Genomic DNA, 21,408 nt, shown 5'->3' with positions numbered 1-21,408 from the left:
CTCAACTACCAAACAGTACGGTAATAATATGTCCCATTGTTCCATCCTGTACATCAATATAATCAATAATAGAACCATATCTTGCGTAACTTGTGCCACGCGAATGTTTGCGGTTCAAAGAAAGCTATTAATTGTTTACCGGCTATTAGCGGCTATCAGAAAGCTAGCAACAGCTTCCACGAGGCCACTACAGGTGGCTAGAAGGGGCTACCTGGACCCCCTAGAAATGGGACACCACTTTAATTGGCATTTAGAGGTCACCAACTGGCTGATATTGGCCAAGAGGAGAGTAGCAGAGTGAGTGCTGGTACAAACTGCCAGAAAGCTAGTGGAGGGCCTCAAGCAATAAGCAGGGTCATTAGAAGGTCGCTGGGGACAGTTAGACAGGTAGTGAAGACCTCTAGAGTCCTGCAGGCTGCTTACATGGACCTGTCGATCAATATCACTGACGGTGCTGTCACCTGTCGATCAACAACCCCCGATGGTGCTGTCACCTGTCGATCAACAACCCCCGATGGTGCTGTCACCTGTCGATCAACATCCCCCGATGGTGCTGTCACCTGTCGATCAACAACCCCCGATGGTGCTGTCACCTGTCGATCAACAACCCCCGATGGTCCTGTCACCTGTCGATCAACAACCCCCGATGGTGCTGTCACCTGTCGATCAACAACCCCCGATGGTGCTGTCACCTGTCCAAATGAGAGTTAAAAAGGACACAAATCCCAAATGTCTGAACTAAATATATATATCAAAAGCTCGAGAGTCACAAAAGGCGCCAGACTCGAACATTATGTCCAATTACTATTAAACTTTTTATATATTCATTTGCCTTAGTATGCATGCGTCACAACTTGGGCAACAAGCAGCCTCGGCTGCGTGGGTGATTCGGTCGTTAGCCGGAATAAATTGTCTCTTTGTTTCCACTCATTCCTTTCCTTGCTCCGCCATTGGCTTACATCATAGTTACACAACAGTATTTTATATTTTTTCCTCATTCCACTGGTTGATTTGTTTCCCCTATTTTCCCTTCGTTTCATCCTTCATTCCACACGCTAATCCTACTTATTCCATTCTCCAGTTCACTCCCTTCATTACACCCCCTCATCACCTACTCATTCCTCCTCCCTCATCACATCATACTCATTCTACCCGGTGCTGCACACTATATTCCACTATTCACACAACTCATCATTCCATTCATAAACGTCTCATCAAATTGCTCCTCACTATACCTTCCTTTATAATCACTCCACCTCTCACTCCATCCCTACGGGCTCACCATAGTCTGTGCTACTTGCCCCGCTCCTGTGCCAGGTAAGTTACGGGCTCACCATAGCCCGTGCTACTTGGAACTTGTTCCGAGTAGCTGAATCTATAACAACAACAACATCACTCCATCCATCACCCCCCCCCCCAGCAGCCATTCCAGTTCTCTCCGGTGGAAAAGGATTTAATAGCGTTTTTCAAGCGAGAGAGGCATATCAGAAGCCACTAAGCCGGCCTCATTAACGTGCTGTTCAAGAGCAGTAATTTCTGGCTTATGATCGTGTTTCAGATTAATATTAATCATTTACAGATTAGTAGAGAATGGCGGGTCGGGTACGCGGCCGGTGGCTGGGTTATTGCGGTATTGAGCCTCACAGAGAATGGATGCCAACATTAGCCGGGGAGAATTGCGATTAAAGATTAAAATATTAATCGAAATGTAGGATCCATATGGTCGGGATTCATTGATCTTGGTATATGGTAGGTTGTTGACCAGACCACACACTAGAAGGTGAAGGGACGACGACGTTTCGGTCCGTCCTGGACCATTCTCAAGTCAAGTATCGACTTGAGAATGGTCCAGGACGGACCGAAACGTCGTCGTCCCTTCACCTTCTAGTGTGTGGTCTGGTCAACATACTTTAGCCACGTTATTGCGACTCATCGCCTGCATATGGTAGGTTAGTTTCTCTTTGGTACGTCTGGTATCAGGGTTGGTACGTCTGGTGTCAGGGTTGGTACGTCTGGTGTCAAGGTTGGTACGTCTGGTGTCAAGGTTGGTACGTCTGGTGTCAAGGTTGGTACGTCTGGTATCAGGGTTGGTACGTCTGGTATCAGGGTTGGTACGTCTGGTGTCAAGGTTGGTACGTCTGGTGTCAAGGTTGGTACGTCTGGTGTCAAGGTTGGTACGTCTGGTGTCAGGGTTGGTACGTCTGGTGTCAGGGTTGGTACGTCTGGTGTCAGGGTTGGTACGTCTGGTGTCAGGGTTGGTACGTCTGGTGTCAGGGTTGGTACGTCTGGTGTCAGGGTTGGTACGTCTGGTGTCAGGGTTGGTACGTCTGGTGTCAGGGTTGGTACGTCTGGTGTCAGGGTTGGTACGTCTGGTGTCAGGGTTGGTACGTCTGGTGTCAGGGTTGGTACGTCTGGTGTCAAGGTTGGTACGTCTGGTGTCAGGGTTGGTACGTCTGGTGTCAGGGTTGGTACGTCTGGTGTCAGGGTTGGTACGTCTGGTGTCCTACGGTTGGTACGGCTGTCCTAGCCTAACATACCTGGGCAGAAAACGCTGAAATTTGCACATCAAAGCTCTAGCAAAAGTTGCATGTTTACGGCAGACAACATAAAAAGGGCAAAACTTTAAAAAAAATAAAAAGAAATCCAGTATTTTTCTCTTCCATGCGATTAAAAATGATGAAGAATTTAGGTGTTTTTTTTTATCATAGAGTGGAGCCGAAGAGCTGAATTTTTTAGTAGGCAATATTTTGGCTGTTAGGGACACGATAAATGGAGTTTTAATTCACCGGAAAACTTCGTGGGGTTTCTTTAACTTTATATGTATATGCAGAATACCGTGAAACATTTTATCTAAATTCTGTTTTACCGTCAAAAGCACATATCAGGTTTTTTGTTGTAAATAAAAACGATGCTAGTGGGAAGGAGACTGACGTTAAGATACGCCGGTCGGTCGAGCGGACAGCACGCTAGACTTGTGTTCCTGTGGTGCTGGGTTCGATCCCAGGCGCCGGCGGCAGAGTTTCTTTCAATGGGCAGAGTTTCTTTCACCCTATGACCCTGTTACCTAGCAGTAAAATAGGTACCTGGGTGTTAGTCAGCTGTCACGGGCTGCTTCCTGGGGGTGGAGGCCGCGGACTGGGCCGCGGGGACACTAAAAGCCCCGAAATCATCTCAAGATAACCTCAAGATAACCAAGATACTTTAGAAAATGTGTTTTGAACTTACCAAATACTTATTTTGTGTTCTTGCGAGTGTCGGTGAGTTTGTTAATCTGAGAGACAGCAAATCTTTAAAACTGATGCTATTAGAATGTGAGCATCTTGTTAGCACCAGCAACAGCCGTCTTCCTACCCGTTCTCAGGCCAAGTGCATTCCATCCAGCGGTCGACCCCAAAGACGCTTCTAACAATTTTAACATGCTGTTCATTCAAAACGGGAATTTTCTCAAATATAAATTAATATTATTATATATTAGCATATTGTGTATATATAGGCATAGGTTAGGTTAGGTGTTTAGGTTCTGTTGGCGATTATTTGTATTTGTAGTACGTGGGTGAAGCATTTACAGCGTTGTGGTTCGAACAAAATTCGTCAGTGAAGCACTTGTTCTGGAAGTGTTCGAACGTCAGCAGTTGTGAGTCGTGTGTAAACCGTTTTCATTAATAAACAGGGGGTTTGGCGGGTGCATGGAATCACTTTTGGGTCTTTGTTTATGAGGACGGGCTGCGTCTTCACCTCGTCCTCCAAACAAAGACCCAAAAGTGATTCCATACACCCGCCAAACCCCCTGTTTATGAATGAAGACGGTCTACACAAGACTCACAACTGATGACGTCCGAACACTTCCGGAACAAGTGCTTCACTGACGACTTTTGTTCGAACCACAACGCTGTAAATGCTTCACCCACGTACTACAAATACAAATAATCGCCAACAGAACCTAAACACCTAACCTAACCAGTGCTTAAATATGCACAATATGCTAATACATAATAATATTAATTTACATTTGAGAAAATTCCCGTTTTGAATGAACAGCATGTTAAAATTTATGAATGCGTCTGTGGGGTCGACCGCTGGATGTAATGGACTTGAGTCGAGGACGGGTTGGGTTTGGTTGCTGCATTAAGGAGCATTTGGGCTTTGTTGATGAGGTCATGCTGTTACACCAGCCCGTCCTCATAAACAAAAGCCTAAACCCCTTTTTAGTACACTAAACATTAAATTACACACTACACCTACACATTCAATTTGGCGCACGGTTAAAAAGCTGTTTTATTTATGTCCAGCTCATAAACTATGTCTGGCGTGGGGGAGAGGGCGAGGGACTGTAGTGGTAGTTGTGTTATAACGTAGTACTCCACCAGTTGTGTACTCTGGGTGCTGTGGTGTGTACTCTGGGTGCTGTGGTGTGTACTCAGGGTGCTGTGGTGTGTACTCAGGGTGCTGTGGTGTGTACTCAGGGTACTGTGGTAGGGACTCCGGAGCACCACTGGCGTACTCTAATATAATTGTGTAGTGAACCTGTATTATGTGATTAGTTAAGTACTGACCTAGTTGTACTTACCTGCCCGTCCTAGTTGTACGGGTATAATAAAATAAACCTGTTGGTTTATTCATGTTTGTTCACTCAAGTACATACTATTACATTTACCCGAAGACGTAAACACGTTTAAACAAACGCAGGCACTCTTACTCACGCAAACACAAGCACATTCAAGCAATCGTCGGCGCACTCACGCACGCAATCAAAGGCGGTCTCACTCACGTATACCATTAAATGCACGCTAATACCCACACGCAGGAATTTACATTGTCAAATTCTCTCTCATTTACCAAAAGGAAAAATAATTATTAACACTTACCAAAGATTATTTATTTAAATATTTCTGAGCGACAGTTGCCAACATTCTCGGGGGGATATATATATATATATATATATATATATATATATATATATATATATATATATATATATATATATATATATATATATATATATATATATATATAATGTGAATATTTTAGGTACTATAGAAATGTTTGTTTATTAAATCATTACACACAGAAAAGGTTAAAAACTTTGTACATCACAAGATTACAACCATTGAGTGAAGATTATCTGTTAGCTGTGAACTGGTAGTCTGCCCACTGGTTAGAGAGCAGCTGTTATCAAAACACTTCTCTTCGCTTACGAAACCTGTGCATCTTTTCTCAATCATGGCGAATTAGTTTATATTTCATCAGCAGTTCTTATGCTTCGCAGCACTACGAGCCAGTAAGCTGTTTAATCAATAAATTATTGTTATTGTTTTAAATTCAGCTCCTTGGGACTAAAATTTCCAAGTAGCACGGGCTATGGTGAGCCCGTGGACTTACCTGGCACAGGAGCGGGGCTGGAACTGTCAAACAATTGAGTGATTGATAAAAATTAAGCCACACATAAGTGGTGGCACGGGCATGAATAGCCCGTAATGTCAATAAATTTTAGAGCAGTAGAATAATATAATCGGGAGATGAGGTGAAGTGCCTCACTGTGGGGCCATAAGGCTTTAAAGCACCTTCCCACTCTCCTGTTTTCGCACTGCTCCTGTGCCAGGTAAGTTACGGGCTCACTATAGCCCGTGCTACTTGCCCCACTCCTGTGCCAGGTAAGTTACGGGCTCACCGTAGCCCGTGCTACTTGGAACTTGTTCCGAGTAGCTGAATCTATAACAACAACAACAACATCTCCTGTTTCACTATCTCCTGGAATGTGAAGCAACCAACGACCTTATAAGAGCTTTAAGAGTCCCTGAATCTCGCAGTAACCAGCCTGAAGCCATCAACACTGCCACTCTTTTGGTCAAAAAAAGGTGTCCAGCAGCTGGAGACCCTCATAAACACTGTCAAGCAGTATCCTCCCCCACGATAGCAGCCTGACGATTAAATGCGACCTCAGAACACTGAAAAGATTTACTGAACAAAATGTTTTACCACTTACGGGCTATTCATGCCCGAGCCACCTCTTGGGTGGCTTAATCTTGACCAATCAATCAATCCTGTGTCAGTGATGAGTGGAGCAGGATTCTTGGTGGTGCTCACTAAGACACCAGAGTGTAACCTGGTGTTAGGCGCGGCTGGGAGGTGTCTTAGAGGTGTAGTGCCTCGCTAGTGTCCCATCCTCTAGTGTCGCTGCACCACACAACACTTCAGTAATCGACACATACAGTGACAACGAAAGATTTGACATCTAGGGGCGAGGCAACCAACCAGGCATCAACACCAACCACTGCACACCAAAACAATCCAGCCAGCTGACTCCAGCTTACACTCCAGGTGTAAGACGAGACCTCCAAGACACTCCAGGTGTAAGACGAGACCTCCAAGACACTCCAGGTGTAAGACGAGACCTCCAAGACACTCTAGGTGTAAGACGAGACCTCCAACACACACTCCAGGTGTAAGACGAGACCTCCAAGACACTCCAGGTGTAAGACGAGACCTCCAAGACACTCTAGGTGTAAGACGAGACCTCCAACACACACTCTAGGTGTAAGACGAGACCTCCAACACACACTCCAGGTGTAAGACGAGACCTCCAAGACACTCCCGCCTGTCGTCAGAGACCCTGGGGCGACTGGTAAGGTGTAGTGGGCCTATTGGGCCATACTGAGATGGTTGACCTCATCTCCGGTAATATATTCGCTCTTCTACAATTGCAACCAGTGATACTCTGACCTTTGATAATGCTGATAAGGGTCAAGGAACAAGGACATCTTAGCGCCAGGCCATAATACAAGTACAACATGAACTTTGGAGAGTTAATTTTTCAACTTCTTTCTCAGGTTTAGAAAAAAAGTTAAAACTAAGTAGAGAAGATTCGTACTAGAATCATTGATTTCATCCTCTCTGTCATATTCAATAACATTAATATATATTGTGTGTGTCGTCTGTGTGTGTGTGTGTGTGTGTGTGTGTGTGTGTGTGTGTGTGTGTGTGTGTGTGTGTGTGTGTGTGTGTGTGTGTAAAACTGTAATGTAACAAGTGTTGTAGCCAGACAATACAACACATTACAGTTATTGTCGGGTTAAGCGACGAGACCAGACCAGGAATGTTACACTTGAGCTCAGGGGCGCCATCTACCCACCAACCTGGTGTACAAAAAATAAGTATCATAGCATCGAACTCTTGTCTTCGCCATGACGAGAGTGGGCGAAGTACACAGAGCGCCAGCGCCTTGTGTCAACACCCTCGCGCGGGAACACTTGTAGTGACACCTGTAGAACACGTGCATGTCAGCTGTAGAACACTTGTATCATGATGTACACGTCTTAGGGGTTACATCTTGTCCATTGTTTAGATTTAGCCAGTAGCTAATGCCTGGACAGTTGCAGGCGATGAGTCACAATAACGTGGCTAAAGTATAATGACCAGACTACACACTAGAAGGTGAAGGGACGACGAGGTTTCGGGCCGTCCTGGACCATTCTCAAGTCGATTGTGAACAGTTGGACAGTTGCTCATGCTTGGACAATAACCAATGCCTGGACAGTAGTCCATGCTTGGACAGCATGAGCACTCGCATACAACAACGTGGACAGTAAGAGGACAAACACACACACACACGTGAGATTCTTGTACATGCGTCTCATGAAGCCTCTTTAAAAACGACATAAATTAATAAGAAACTTGAGAGGTGATGTAAACATGCGAGTGAGGAGATAACCCTCACAAGGATTATACCAGGAGATAACTGGAACAAATCACGAGTAGCACACGTTGGTATATGTTGAAAGACAGACACTGAACATTTTTAGACAGGAGAGATGCAGAAAGATATGGACAGAAAGAGACAGATACAGAAATAATGTATGTGTGTGTGAGAATTTCCAACGTGTCAACTTTTTAAGTGTTGCTAAAATGTAATAATATTGCTGCGAGCTCCACTTAAAAACTTTTAAATTAAATTATGATATGTTAATTCTTAGCCATTTCTCTTTTAGGCTTTGTGAACGCTGCCTCATGTCTAATGGAACACTCTGTTCATTTGTTCATAGTGTCGATTACACTGCCATGCATTAGTGTCAAGTTCTACATTGAAGTCACGTTACTTGTGGACATCGAAGTCACATTATTGTGGACATCGAAGTCACGTTACTTGCGGACATCGAAGTCACGTTGCTTGTGGACATCGAAGTCACGTTACTTGTGGACATCGAAGTCACGTTACTTGCGGACATCGAAGTCACGTTGCTTGTGGACATCGAAGTCACGTTACTTGTGGACATCGAAGTCACGTTACTTGTGGACATCGAAGTCACTTCAGAATCAGGCTTGGATCTCCATCTGCACGAAGACATAGTTGATGCCGTTCCTGTAGTTGGTGTCGAGGACTCTCCTGGTGGAGGTGGTGGTGGAGATCTCCCTGGTCCTGTTGAGGATATTGGAGTTGTTGGAGAGGTGGAGATGGCCGTGAGTGTTGGAGAGGTAGAGCTGCTTCCTCGCCCACGCCTTCCCCCCGCACAAGGACCTCCTGAAGGCGATCCGGAACCGAACAGACATGACGGAGTAGAGGATGGGGTTGACGGCGGAGTTCAGGTAGTAGCAGATACCTGGTTGTGGGGTGGAGACTGGTATTACTGGTGGAGGGAGTGGACATGTGTTACTGGTATAGGAGCTGGGGGCTAGGAGGAGCTGGGAGCTAGGAGGAACTGGGGGCTAGGAGGTGCTGGGTGGTAGGAAAGCGGACATGCAGGCGGAATAACGTATCAAGATAAGTCAGAATTGGACACTTTGGTGAGTATGACTGACAGAGGATTAATAAGGATAGTGAAGCTGACAGATTGACAAAATATCTGAGCCAGTTGAAGTCGTATCAAAGTAATAGCAAAATACTCTACAAAGGTCAACAAATTTCGAACTGTATCTCATGAATTAGCTAAATTCTAATATGTTTATCTACACAAAAAAGTTCAACTGAACTTGCACAAATGACAAGAACGGGCTGAATCTATGAGAAAATAATGAGGGCCATACAATGGGATTGAACCTGCGTACCCTCAGGGTACAGACTGACTGGTACTGTACCCTACTGACTGACTGGTACTGTACCCTGGCGACTCACCGGTACAGTAGAAGAGCTTGGTGTTGACGGAGCGATGGTAGGGCGTCCACTGGCCGTAGGTGGTGATGGTGACGAACATGAGCCGCTGGGCGTGGAACGGCGCCCAACACAAGAAGAATGCCACCACCACAGCTACTGCGAGACACACGCAACACTCAACAACGGCTGGCCCCGCACCTTACACGCAACACACCCACACGCAACACAGCCACACGCAACACAGCCACACGCAACACAGCCACACGCAACAACGGCTGGCCCCGCACCTAACACGCAACACACCCACACGCAACAACGGCTGGCCCCGCACCTTACACGCAACACAACCACACGCAACACAGCCACACGCAACACAGCCACACGCAACAACGGCTGGCCCCGCACCTAACACGCAACACACCCACACGCAACAACGGCTGGCCCCGCACCTTACACGCAACACAGCCACACGTAACAGCGGCTGGCCCCGCACCTAACACGCAACACACCCACACGCAACAACGGCTGGCCCCGCACCTAACACGCAACACACCCACACGCAACAACGGCTGGCCCCGCACCTAACACGCAACACAGCCACACGCAACAACGGCTGGCCCCGCACCTAACACGCAACACAGCCACACGCAACACAATCAGCCCGCGGAAACAGGCGTCACGCAACATACTGCTGCTCGGGGGCTCACCCACACACTAAAACAGCTCACACTCAACAAACACAACGCACGCAACACTGCTGTTGCGAGGCATATCACAACACAACGATTCACGCACGCATTCGTGATCAACACGTACAATACGTGACAGAATGGAATGGAACAAGAGGTAACGGTTCCAACAAAGGCCAATTGAACTAGAAGGAACGACTAGGAACAAGACATGTCAACAATACAGAGTTTTTTTGTGTTTCAAGATGATTAGTAGGAAAATAGAAGGAGTAAGATGAGTAGATAGTAGAAAGCAACTCCATTCACAAATTTGAAAAGTAGATATAATTTGGGAAATTTTGGCATGTAGTCATTGATATAGACGAACACACACACACACACACACACACACACACACACACACACACACACACACACACACACACACACACACACACACACACACACACACATACCAGTTGATTGACAGTTGCGAGGCGGGGCCAAAGAGCCAGAGCTCAACCCCCGCAAGTACAACTAGGTAAGCACATACACATACACACTGAGAACTGTAGTTTTAATATAAATTATATATTAAAAATTTTAATTTTATATTACAACTTTATGTAAATATATCTATAATGAAATTTTATTAATAAACATGAACAAAAAATATTTTATATATTATACACGCGTCATCATGCAATAAAAATACAACAAGGAGTGTATTGAAATATACAAAATCCTCTATGAATGATCAGGTAGCCAACATCAACAATCGAGGCTACAGCTCCCGGGCCCCGACACCAGCTTCTCACCACCAACTGGCAATTACTGAGGCCAATCACGCATCTTGTATTGCTAGTCTATTACTTGATTTATTAGTAATAGTAAATTGTTTACATTGTGTATATAAACTGTTTACACATTCACGCATTAAGGAACAAAAAATTCGTCACGTTCTGTAGACACGTTTTCCGTGCAAGGATTAGTTAAGGTGACCATTGAAGTGATTGGCGTCAGGATTGGTGACTGGTAAATCAGTGGCGACGAATAGCCCTCTGATTGGCTGTAGTAATTTGATGTACAAAATCTGATTGGTTGAAGTAGTTTGAGGTACAATATTCTGATTGGTTGAAGTAGTTTGAGGTACAATATTCTGATTGGCTGAAGTACTGTGAGGTATAGAACTCTGAGTGAACTTAGTACAACACTGTAATGAGTTGTAATTTGGCTAATATACTCACGACGTTGGTACTCACTACCAAAAGCACACTCAAGAAGTACCGTGAGTACCCAACAAAGTGCCACGAAGTACCGTGAGTACCCAGCACAGTACCACGAAGTACCGTGAGTACCCAACACAGTGCCACGAAGTACCGTGAGTACCCAGCACAGTGCCACGAAGTACCGTGAGTACCCAACACATTGCCACGAAGTACCGTGAGTACCCAGCACAGTACCACGAAGTACCGTGAGTACCCAGCACAGTACCACGAAGTACCGTGAGTACCCAGCACAGTACCACGAAGTACCGTGAGTACCCAACACAGGAGTTATAATTTACCGTAATTAGCTCCCAGATGAACTATTTCACAACACTATAATTGACTAACAAATGAATAATTAACAACGCTTTAGAGTAGTATAATTAGCTAATGGATAAACTATAGCTTAGAAATGCAATTAGCTAATGGACAAGCGCTTACCAACAGCCTCGCGCTAGACTAATGGTTGAACTAGCGACACTAACTGGCTTAAATAAACAGTAAAGATGAAAAACCAAGTCAGAAAGACTCACAAAAACTAAATCAAGGGAAAAAAGAGGAGACGTAGAAGCAAGAGAGAGAGAGAGAGAGAGAGAGAGAGAGAGAGAGAGAGAGAGAGAGAGAGAGAGAGAGAGAGAGAGAGAGAGAGAGAGAGAGAGAGAGACACAGAGAGAGAGAGAGAGAGAGAGAGAGAGAGAGAGAGAGAGAGAGAGAGAGAGAGAGAGAGAGAGAGAGAGAGAGAGAGAGAGAGAGACAGAGAGAGAGAGAGAGAGAGAGAGAGAGAGAGAGAGAGAGAGAGAGAGACAGAGAGAGAGAGAGAGAGAGAGAGAGAGAGAGAGAGAGAGAGAGAGAGAGAGACAGAGAGAGAGAGAGAGAGAGAGAGAGAGAGAGAGAGAGAGAGAGAGAGAGACAGAGAGAGAGAGACAGAGAGAGAGAGAGAGAGAGAGACAGAGAGAGAGAGAGAGAGAGAGAGAGAGAGAGAGAGAGAGAGAGAGAGAGAGAGAGAGAGAGAGACAGAGAGAGAGAGAGAGAGAGAGAGAGAGAGAGAGAGAGAGAGAGAGAGAGAGAGAGAGAGAGAGAGAGAGAGAGACAGAGAGAGAGAGACAGAGAGAGAGAGAGAGAGAGAGAGAGAGAGAGAGAGAGAGAGAGAGAGAGAGAGAGAGAGAGAGACACTCACCCAGCATACGGATCCCAACCTTGCGAGTGTGCATGGCTCCAGCCCCAGCTGCTGGGGTCCTGGTTGGGGGGTCGATGGACAACACCATGCCTGCAACCACAGTCTCATTAGTCACGCACACCCGCTACCTGCATCCGGGATGCAGCTAGGTGGTGGTGGTGGTACAATTATAAACACAGGAGATATATATATGGACCAGAGACATGGGTTCCTCCGGACACACACACACAAAGACTCATCACCCTGGCCTAAGAAGAAGAGATAGAGACTGCTTATCTATCGTCCCTAAGATAATTTTTATGACTTGCCTTCAATAAAAAGTTCAGTTGGTCGGCTGTGTTTGGAAAGTGGGAAGAGGAGCTGCTCACCTATCTTGCAGTAGAGGACGATGAGGACGGCCATCGGGAGCATGAAGGCCCCGACGGAGGAGGCCCACAGAAGCCAGCAATATCTTGGGGAGGGGTCGTCGTAGGGGATGGCACACCAGGCACTCTGGGGCAGGTCTGACCCCAGAGGGGACTTCACCAGGTTCACCTGGTAGGAGGTGAGGTAAGTCAGGCAAACGAGGAGAACATAGATGTAATTGTAACATCAGAAACAAAACTGCCAAGTGTTATAACTATTGCAATATTTCCCTAAGACTACCATATTACATAAAACAAGAAGGGAAGGAGGAGGAAGAAGGGGGTATGACCCTGTTGGTCAGGAAGGCCTGGACATACAAAGAACTATCAATACCAGGTTGTGAAAGATTCAGTGACTATATAACGAGAACCATAAGAAGAGTGGGTCTAGGATAAAATTAGCAGTGACATACAAGCCTCCACAAAATGACAGAAGACCCAGCTATTACTACCCTGGGAAAAGCTCTTTCACTGTAAACAAGAATGGATCACAACTCTTGATCAAGGAGCATTTCAGCCGCGATATGTAGATTTGGAGAATAGGGAACCACGCTGGAGTAATGGATATACGGAGAGCTACGCTTAGGAAGGGTCCACCAGTACCTTCCTTAGCCAAACAAGAATGAAGGGTAATGATGAACTGGAAAAAGTTGACATAATGTTCATGTGATGAATCAGACATAGTGCAAGTCAATTTCATAGCCCTTTTGGGAATGCATGATCTCCGTGTCTTGGCTTTTGAGTATCATTTGGTTGTTAAGGAGACACAGATCAGGGAACATACAAGTTTCAGCCCCGCTCCTCTGCCAGGTAAGTCCATCACGGGCTCACCATAGGCCATGCTACTTGGAACTTTTAGTTCCCAGTAGCTGAATCTTAAACAACAACAGGGAACATACCAAAAGGTAGAAGGCTGGAATACTGATGGGAAAAGTACTAGGAAATGAGAGACTTTCCATCAAGGATGTCATGAGCTCAGAGGGAAGACCCAACACGAATGGACCTCTTAATGGGTCCGCTGACTTACTATTTAAGAGGTCCATTAAAATAATGGACCTCTTCAACAAGAAATGCTGGGAAGCAGCAGACAGATGTGCACTGTTCAAGGGGAGGACAGGCAAAGGTACAGGACTAACCAATGGTTTAACCAAAGATGTAAGGAAGCAAAGTGAATAACCGAAAGAACAATAATAATAGAGAGCGGAGAGGAGCACCAGAGGACGGGCATGAGAACCTTCAGAGCAAGAAGAGAAACATAAATATAATCTGAAACAACACTGCAGATAAAGCCAAGGCTCAACCCAAGTTGCTTCACAGCTACACCAAGAGACAAACAGCAGTGAAGGAACAGGTGTTGCAACTATGAACAGGAAAGGATTGAGAACAGAAAATATTAATGATGTGTTGAGAAACTTTAAAATAAATTTCAGGAGAGCTTCACAATAGAGTCAAAGGAGGTTCATAAAATGACTCAAATCAGGAGCATTGGGAGGAAATTGAGATAAACATAAATGAATTTATAAGTCCCTTGAGAGTGCTGGATCGGGTTCAGGTGGTGGGACCAGATAGGATCATACCACAGAAACTAAGAGGAGTGGAAGTCTTTTGCTGCCTCCATACCATGGTACATAAGAAGTCCCAAGAAACAGGAGAACTACCAGAGAGTTGGAAAAAGCCAATATATCCCAACAATGCATAACAGGAGAACAAAAATGAGGCGCTAAGCACCGAGCCAGTACCCCCTCTCTGCACATGATACATGCCTAGCACTAACAAGGAATGATTAGGCGTGTCGGAGGTGATAAAACTTGACCCTGAAGGTCAAAGTCACTAACCTTCTGGAAGTAGCCCAACGGCACGGCGGCCAGCATGGAGGTCAACCAGATGACCGGCAGGACCCGGGCCGTGCGGGTCAGGGTGTGGGTGGTACGGGCGTAGACGGGGTCGGTGATGGCCACGTACCGCTCCCCGGACACGGCCAGGATGGTCAGCACGGACACGTGGGTCAGTGTCTCCGGCACCATGGCACGGAGCCTGCACGCTGCCTCCCCCAACGGCCACGGGTACTGTACCCACATCTGGTACACCTCCACCGGCAGAGCTGAGAAGAGATGGGTGAGCGTGAGTCAAAGATGGGTATTCAGCGGACACTGTACTTAATTGTAGATTTAGCCTCAACTCTTGGGTCCCCGTCTCCTGTTAAACTGGCTCGGAACCCCCTTTGTTTACCTTGTAATTTATCGCTTGTAATATTTATGTTGGGACTCAGCCCTCGGGCCCGGCACTAAGACCAGTGAAGGCTTTTCATCCTCATATTTTCCCCTGGAACATAGACCGATAACCGTCCCAAAGTATTTGCTTTGTGAGTGTGTTTGAGTGTGCGTGTGTTTGAGTGTGTGTGTGTGTTTACGCCTCTGATAGTGCACGTTAACATAAACATCAGAGCTCCATGTCCCAGATTTCTGTAAACGTAACTTAAAACACTCAACATCAGAGTCTGTGGGTAAAGGTTTTTATTATTGTAATATACTGCAATATCAAAGGTCGCATATTCAGCCCAGTTAACCAGCCAACGGTTGCTGGGGTCTTGACAAACAGAACAGGCAGGTCCCGTTGGCGGGTCCTGGCACTTGTTACAGTCTTCAGACACGCCAATTCTTACTATGAACATCCTGTTATCCTCAGTTGCTATCTCGCAAGGCTATATGAAATATGAGTCAATTCTGAAAAAGACAATTACAAATAGAGGCGCTAAAGTTGATCCACTTATAAGAGAGGTGTGTGGCGCGGAGGTAAGACAAGTGAGTAAGACAAGTGAGTAAGACAAGTGAGTGAAACAAGTGAGTGCAGTTGCCTGTAGAAGCGTGCCATTGTATACCATCACTTACCACTCCCAAAGAATTAGTCTTAGTGTTCTACAGTATTTTTTTCGTCAGAAAATCGCTAGAAACTGTTGCTGCTTCTGCTGCTTCCGGCGTTGCAAATAGTGATGTTGATGCTGATTTATATAATGAAATTGCGACTCCCTGTTGCAATTTCTATAATTTCCAGGTTATTAATTGTAAAACTTTTGACTATTTTCAACGAGCAATTTTTTTTTTTAATTATCAGGGGGAAAGCGCCAAGCCATTACGACTTTATAGCACTTGGAAGGGGTCAGGATAAGGATTTTGGTTTCAACGAGCAAGATACCAGGCCCCTGATTATATATATAGCTTGCAATTATAGCTTTTAAATTACTTGTTTAAGATACGGAGTGTAATAATAAATAGTTTAATATTTTATTGTGTAAATAGTGTGTGTTTAAATAGTTTAATATTTTATTGTTCTCGTACAGGTAGATGCCAAGTACGGTGGTCGTGCCACACAAGAGACGGGCCAGGTTTCAGCACTGTAGCACTTAACAATTAGTACTTAGACCAGACCACACACTAGAAGTTGAAGGGACGACGACGTTTGGGTCCGTCCTGGACCATTCTCGAGTCGATTGGTTTCAATCGACTTGAGAATGGTCCAGGACGGACCGAAACGTCGTCGTCGTCCCTTCACTTTCTAGTGTGTGATCTGGTCAACATATTTCAGCCACGTTATTGTGACTCATCACCTGCCCGTGTCTATCTGTCAGTCATCACTGTAATGTTGGTGTACAGCAGCCTTGTTGACAGGTGACAAGTGCAACCTTCACGTTATCGTAGTTACTGTCTTTTATACGTCCGTGTGTGTGTGTGTGTGTGTGTGTGTGTGTGTGTGTGTGTGTGTGTGTGTGTGTGTGTGTGAGTGTGAGTGTGTGTGTGTGTGTGTGTGTGTGTGTGTGTGTGTGTGTGTGTGTGTTTTGTTTATGTTTTCTGAGTAACGTTTTCTGTTCCCGGTCATGTTTGTTCGAGCCATCAAACAGCTTCTCTTTTCAGCAGAATGGTATGAATAGATCAGGGTTCAGGGACCAGGCGCCGACTGATAAAGGTCATTCATTACTTTTCCTATTCTGCTTTGACAGGACCCGGATGCTGGCGAGTACTGGCAAATGTACCAGAGAAGCTCACGACCAGATGAGGAACAATGCTCAGAGCTCCATAACACCTCTATGGCGATTTGCTGTTAAATATTGCGCGGCGACCCGTTCCCGCCATCCAGTTACAGCCCCTGTGCCAGGTAAGTCCTCTACGGGCTCACCATAGCCCGTGCTACTTAGAACTTTTTGTTCCCAGGAGCTGAATCTTAAACAACAACAACCGGCCCTTTTAGTCGGAGATTTACTGTCCCACTCTAATGGTCCTGTCTCAGGCCAACCGCGAGGAGCCTCAATGTCTCAGGCCAACCGCGAGGAGCCTCAATGTCTCAGGCCAACCGCGAGGAGCCTCAACACAATGGAAATTAACTGTAACTCTACACAAACTCATACAATAATTTTGCATTATTTAGAGCGTATCTGCGTACAGAAGAACGCAGAGTTTGGCTGAGTAATTATGCAGCTCATTAGCTAGTGAAACATGGGTTGCCAGGCCTTAGCGGCGCGCTGTAGGTGGAAGCTGTCTGTCTGTAATGTCTGTAATTAATGTAATGTTTGTATTAATATCCCCTTTATTATGTCCATTCTAGTGTGTGGTCTGGTCAACTGTCTGTCTGTATTGCGACGCTGACCTTAGCCACATTTGTTCCACCTAATCATGCTGTGGGCTGAGAACACAGCCAGCGCATGCTCGTATGATAGTCTGAGAGCTGGAGAAGGGTATTACCTTCGTGTGCCTCCTGGACATACGGATGTTAAAGCGACTTCACATCTTCTACCTGGCGCGTCCTTGTATCACGAATTATCGCAGCTCTTGTTATAAATGTTGGATCATACACCTACATTCTTAGGCAGTAGACACTGGCTCTTGTCGGACCAAAACATCGGTTGAGGTATTTGTGCACACAATGTAACTATGGTGATACATGCTCACATACAGACCTTGGACTACTTTAGTCCCTAAGGCTAGAAATGGCACTAAAGATAGACCTGGGGCCCAGATTCACGAAGCCGTCACACAAGTACTTACGAACGTGTACATCTTTCCTCAATCTTTGACGGCTTTGATTACATTTATTAAACAGTTTAGAAGCATGAAAACTTCCCAATCAACTGTTGGCATTGTTATAAACAGCCTCCTGGTGCTTCGGAGCTCATTAACTGTTTAAAAGTTGTAAACAAAGCCGCCAAAAATTGAGAAAAGATGTACAAAGTCCGTAAGTGCTCGCGTAACTGCTTCATGAATCTGGCCCCTGAGTGTATCTAGAGTGAATCTAGACCTGAGCGGACCTGAACCTGAGCACGAATCAGGAGGTACAATCAGAGAAAAGCCCCAGGCACGGGTAGAGTCATCGCACACCCCTACGTGCGAAGCAACAAGATCAGTTCCACGAAAAAATACTTTATTTTTCCTGTCGATTTTGGCTTTGCTCCTAGCAGATCCCTGGAGATATGCCACACGACATTTTGCCTGACACATCTCTATATACCGAGCACCATCAGTCTCTCTCTCTCTCGTATACTTGTCTTCCACGATATATGCGCCCTTCATCCCCTTTATATTCCTTCTCTCTTCCGTATTTGTTATTCCTTCCCCCACACCCACTAGATCACACCAGATAGCGCTCGTAGGGTCTGCTCCGAACACCCGAGACTGGAACACAACCGCCTGAAGGGTCAGGACTGGAACACAGACCGCCTGAAGGGTCAGGACTGGAACACAACCGCCTGAATGGTCAGGACTGGAACACAACCGCCTGAATGGTCAGGACTGGAACACAACCGCCTGAATGGTCAGGACTGGAACACAACCGCCTGAAAGGCCAGGACTGGAACACAACCGCCTGAAAGGCCAGGACTGGAACATAACCGCCTGGAAGGTCTGAACTGAAACACAAGCGCCTGAAAGGTCTGAACTGAAACACAACCGCCTGAAAGGTCAGGACTGGAACACAAGCGCCTAAAAGGCCTGGACTGGAACACAACCGCCTGAAAGGTCAGGACTGGAACACAAGCGCCTTAAAAGTCCGGACCAGATCAGAGAGGACTGGAAGGGCTGGATTAAGAGCTGTTTACACTGCTGCAGATGAAAAAGTCACAATAACGTGGTGAAAAAATGTTGACCAGACCACACACTAGAAATGGAAGAGACGACGACGTTTCGGTCCGTCCTGGACCATTCTCAAGTCGATTGTGAAGGATGACACTCGACTTGAGAATGGTCCAGGACGGACCAAAACGTCGTTATGTCTTCAATTTTTAGCGTCTGGTTTGGTAAACATTTTTACACTGTTGTTTTCATCGTAATCTTCGCGACGCTTAACCTTGATATAACGGTCGACTCCATACAACACGACAAGTGCGCATCAACAGTAACCAAGGGTCACATACAACACGACAAGTGCGCATCAACAGTAACCAAGGGTCACATACAACACGACAAGTGCGCATCAACAGTAACCAAGGGTCACATACAACACGACAAGTGCGCATCAACAGTAACCAAGGGTCACATACAACACGACAAGTGCGCATCAACAGTAACCAAGGGTCACATACAGCACAACAAGTGCGCATCAACAGTAACCAAGGGTCACATACAACACGACAAGTGCGCATCAACAGTAACCAAGGGTCACATACAGCACGACAAGTGCGCAGCAACAGTAGCTCCACCAAGGGGTCAGAAGTAATTCATTTCCTGTTATAAAATAAGTCTCTGTAGACAGTCAAGTAATTTACTAACTTTTCAAAGTCACCCCCTTTAGTGGAAGCTCGTTCTTCCTATAACAGTACAGGATGACGGCCCTTGTCACGGTAACACCTGGCTCTATGGAAACTATTTAAAGATAAACAAGGAATTACTTTTTTGAAAATTCAAACTTTAGTATTGGGCACTTACCCTGTGTTTACGTGGAGTCGTCCTCACCAAGTCTCACTTCTTGCTTTATATCCCAACTTTCGACTCGTTCGGTATAACTTCGGTCAATTTTGTCGTCGTAAATATTTCAGAGGGCTTCAGGAAGCCCGTCTCTCAGGTCTTTTTGCCAAGCTTCCTCACTCTGTGTTATTTCATGTTTGTCCCTCAGGTCTCTCACTCTGACGAGGCTCAGCGTCCATTTGATAAAATAGGAATAATTATCCCGATAGCCTGACGATAAGCTCGTCAGGCTGCGAGCAGCCGCGTCCAATAGCCTGGTTGACCAGTCCAGCAACGAGGAGGCCTGGTCGACGACCGGGCCGCGGGGTCACCTCAAGGTAACCTCAAGGTAAGGTATCCCACGACTTCACCGCCAATGTTCCTTTAGCTTTACACGTTTACGACCACTAATCCATAAACGAAGATGGTAATACTGACATAGTTAGAGGAATACGTACTCGGAAGATGTAGCGGGCAATCTAATGTGGCTTAAGCCTCTGTTCTATACACATCAAAGCAACGTAGAGTGTTATACATCCACTTGGGATATAATCTGTGGTCCTGCTGGGCCGCAGAGCCTTGTCCCATTCTGTTTGGCTCCATGCTGGGCTGTCGAGCAAATATTGTAAACTTAACCCAAAGGTTAGATACGACGCCAGCGGTCTTGTGTGTTACAGGGGACGATTTACGATTTGCAGACGACGAGGGTGTAGATAACTTGGGTGAAGATATGATGAGCAAGCCACACACACCAGAAGATGAGGAGACGGCGACGGTTCGGTCCGTCGTGGACCATTTCAAGTCGATTGTCTCGATAATGGTCCAGGACGGACCGAAACGTCGTCGTCTCTCCATCCTCTGGAGCGAAGTTTGGTCATGATTTATGATTTATTAATCAATCTTGACTACTCGCTGTTAATGGTATAAAATGTCGTCTTGCCGCGAGAGGAATGGTGGTCCCCAGTGTTCCTGCTGAAGATCCGGATGCCAGGAAGGGTATCCGGATTCCCCCGTGATCCGGGGATCCAGATCTCCTTGCTGAAGATCCTGATGAAGATCCGGTGTCAGGGGGGAGCCTGAGGGCTCGCCCCTGACACACTCAAGTCTTGTGGCTTACCACCAACTCATAGGTTGCTGATAACCCTTATCAATCAATGAAGACTTAAGGACACACACACACACACACACAAGCGCTCACTGACCCACCACCAAAAATACCTCTCAGTGTGTGTATGTACTGAAATAATCTGCCAAGTGTATATACACCGAGAGGCAGGGTACACCTCTCTGTGTGTCTGGACCACAACTTATTTCTCATTACCATGAAGGTCATCCGTGTGGTTCCGGGAGGTTCCTCAAGACAGCTCAGGGCTTCAGGAGATGTAGCGCCTCAGGTTGGGGGTCATGTGGGTGTTTCCTCACGCCGGTGTACTAGCCTCCACGGGACCACACGCTCGTCGCAGCTGCGGGCTGAAGCTGTCTGTCGCTGAAATGAGCAGTTGTTGCAACAGCTTCTGTACTCTCTACCCAGAGACATGAGTAACAGCAGCAGCAGCAGCAGCAGCAGCAGCAGCAGCAACAGCAGCAGCAGCAGCAACAGCAGCAGCAGCAGCAACAGCAGCAGCAGCAGCAGCAGGAGTATAAATGAGTGTCCACAATCACCAGGTCCATTGCATAGCCGTCCTAGCCTCATGTTCATGGCACCACATCTCTCTCATGTCATCTGTGCAGAGCCCATTCCCCCCAACACATCCCCAACACATCCCCAACACCACAAGAGCCACATTCAACCACAACTTAAATATTTTCCAACTGTTAACGATAACGAATTTGTGTAGTGTTTCCAGCTATTAGTTGGAGGCTGCCAGCGAGGTGAGTGT

At 46.1% G+C, this 21,408-nt stretch overlaps 2 protein-coding genes across 2 annotated transcripts in view; both read right to left on the bottom strand.

Moving 5' to 3' along the window:
- Positions 1-419: 419 nt before the first annotated feature.
- Positions 420-6,758, bottom strand: LOC138369424 (zonadhesin-like). Its single transcript, XM_069332663.1, has 3 exons — positions 6,721-6,758; positions 1,910-2,474; positions 420-692 (listed from the first exon to the last, which is right to left on the bottom strand). The coding sequence occupies exons 1-3, from the start codon at positions 6,756-6,758 to the stop codon at positions 420-422; spliced, it is 876 nt and encodes a 291-aa protein (XP_069188764.1).
- LOC123754960 (neuromedin-U receptor 2) overlaps positions 5,024-21,408 on the bottom strand; it is a 97,540-nt gene continuing 81,155 nt past the window's right edge. Inside the window, exons 5-9 of the mRNA XM_045737313.2 lie at positions 14,438-14,703; positions 12,567-12,732; positions 12,199-12,288; positions 9,107-9,241; positions 5,024-8,594 (exon numbers count right to left, since the gene is read on the bottom strand). Coding sequence (XP_045593269.1) covers positions 8,311-8,594; positions 9,107-9,241; positions 12,199-12,288; positions 12,567-12,732; positions 14,438-14,703 — 941 coding nt within the window. The 3' untranslated portion in view covers positions 5,024-8,310. The remainder of the gene's footprint in view (positions 8,595-9,106; positions 9,242-12,198; positions 12,289-12,566; positions 12,733-14,437; positions 14,704-21,408) is intronic.

The sequence above is a fragment of the Procambarus clarkii genome, chromosome 28, assembly GCF_040958095.1.
Source record: "Procambarus clarkii isolate CNS0578487 chromosome 28, FALCON_Pclarkii_2.0, whole genome shotgun sequence".
NCBI lineage: Eukaryota > Metazoa > Arthropoda > Malacostraca > Decapoda > Cambaridae > Procambarus > Procambarus clarkii.
Note: the sequence above shows the minus strand (reverse complement) of the source record. Positions and strands in the feature narration are given on the sequence as shown.

Coding starts and splice junctions, on each gene's coding strand:
- LOC138369424 (XM_069332663.1), bottom strand. CDS start 6,758: ATGTCCTTGTTCCTTGACCCTTATCAGCATTATCAAAG. Junction 2,475..6,720: donor CCTTATCAGCATTATCAAAG/GTCAGAGTATCA, acceptor CCCTGACACCAG/ACGTACCAACCCTGACACCA. Junction 693..1,909: donor GTCGCAATAACGTGGCTAAA/GTATGTTGACCA, acceptor TCATTTGGACAG/GTGACAGCACCATCGGGGGT.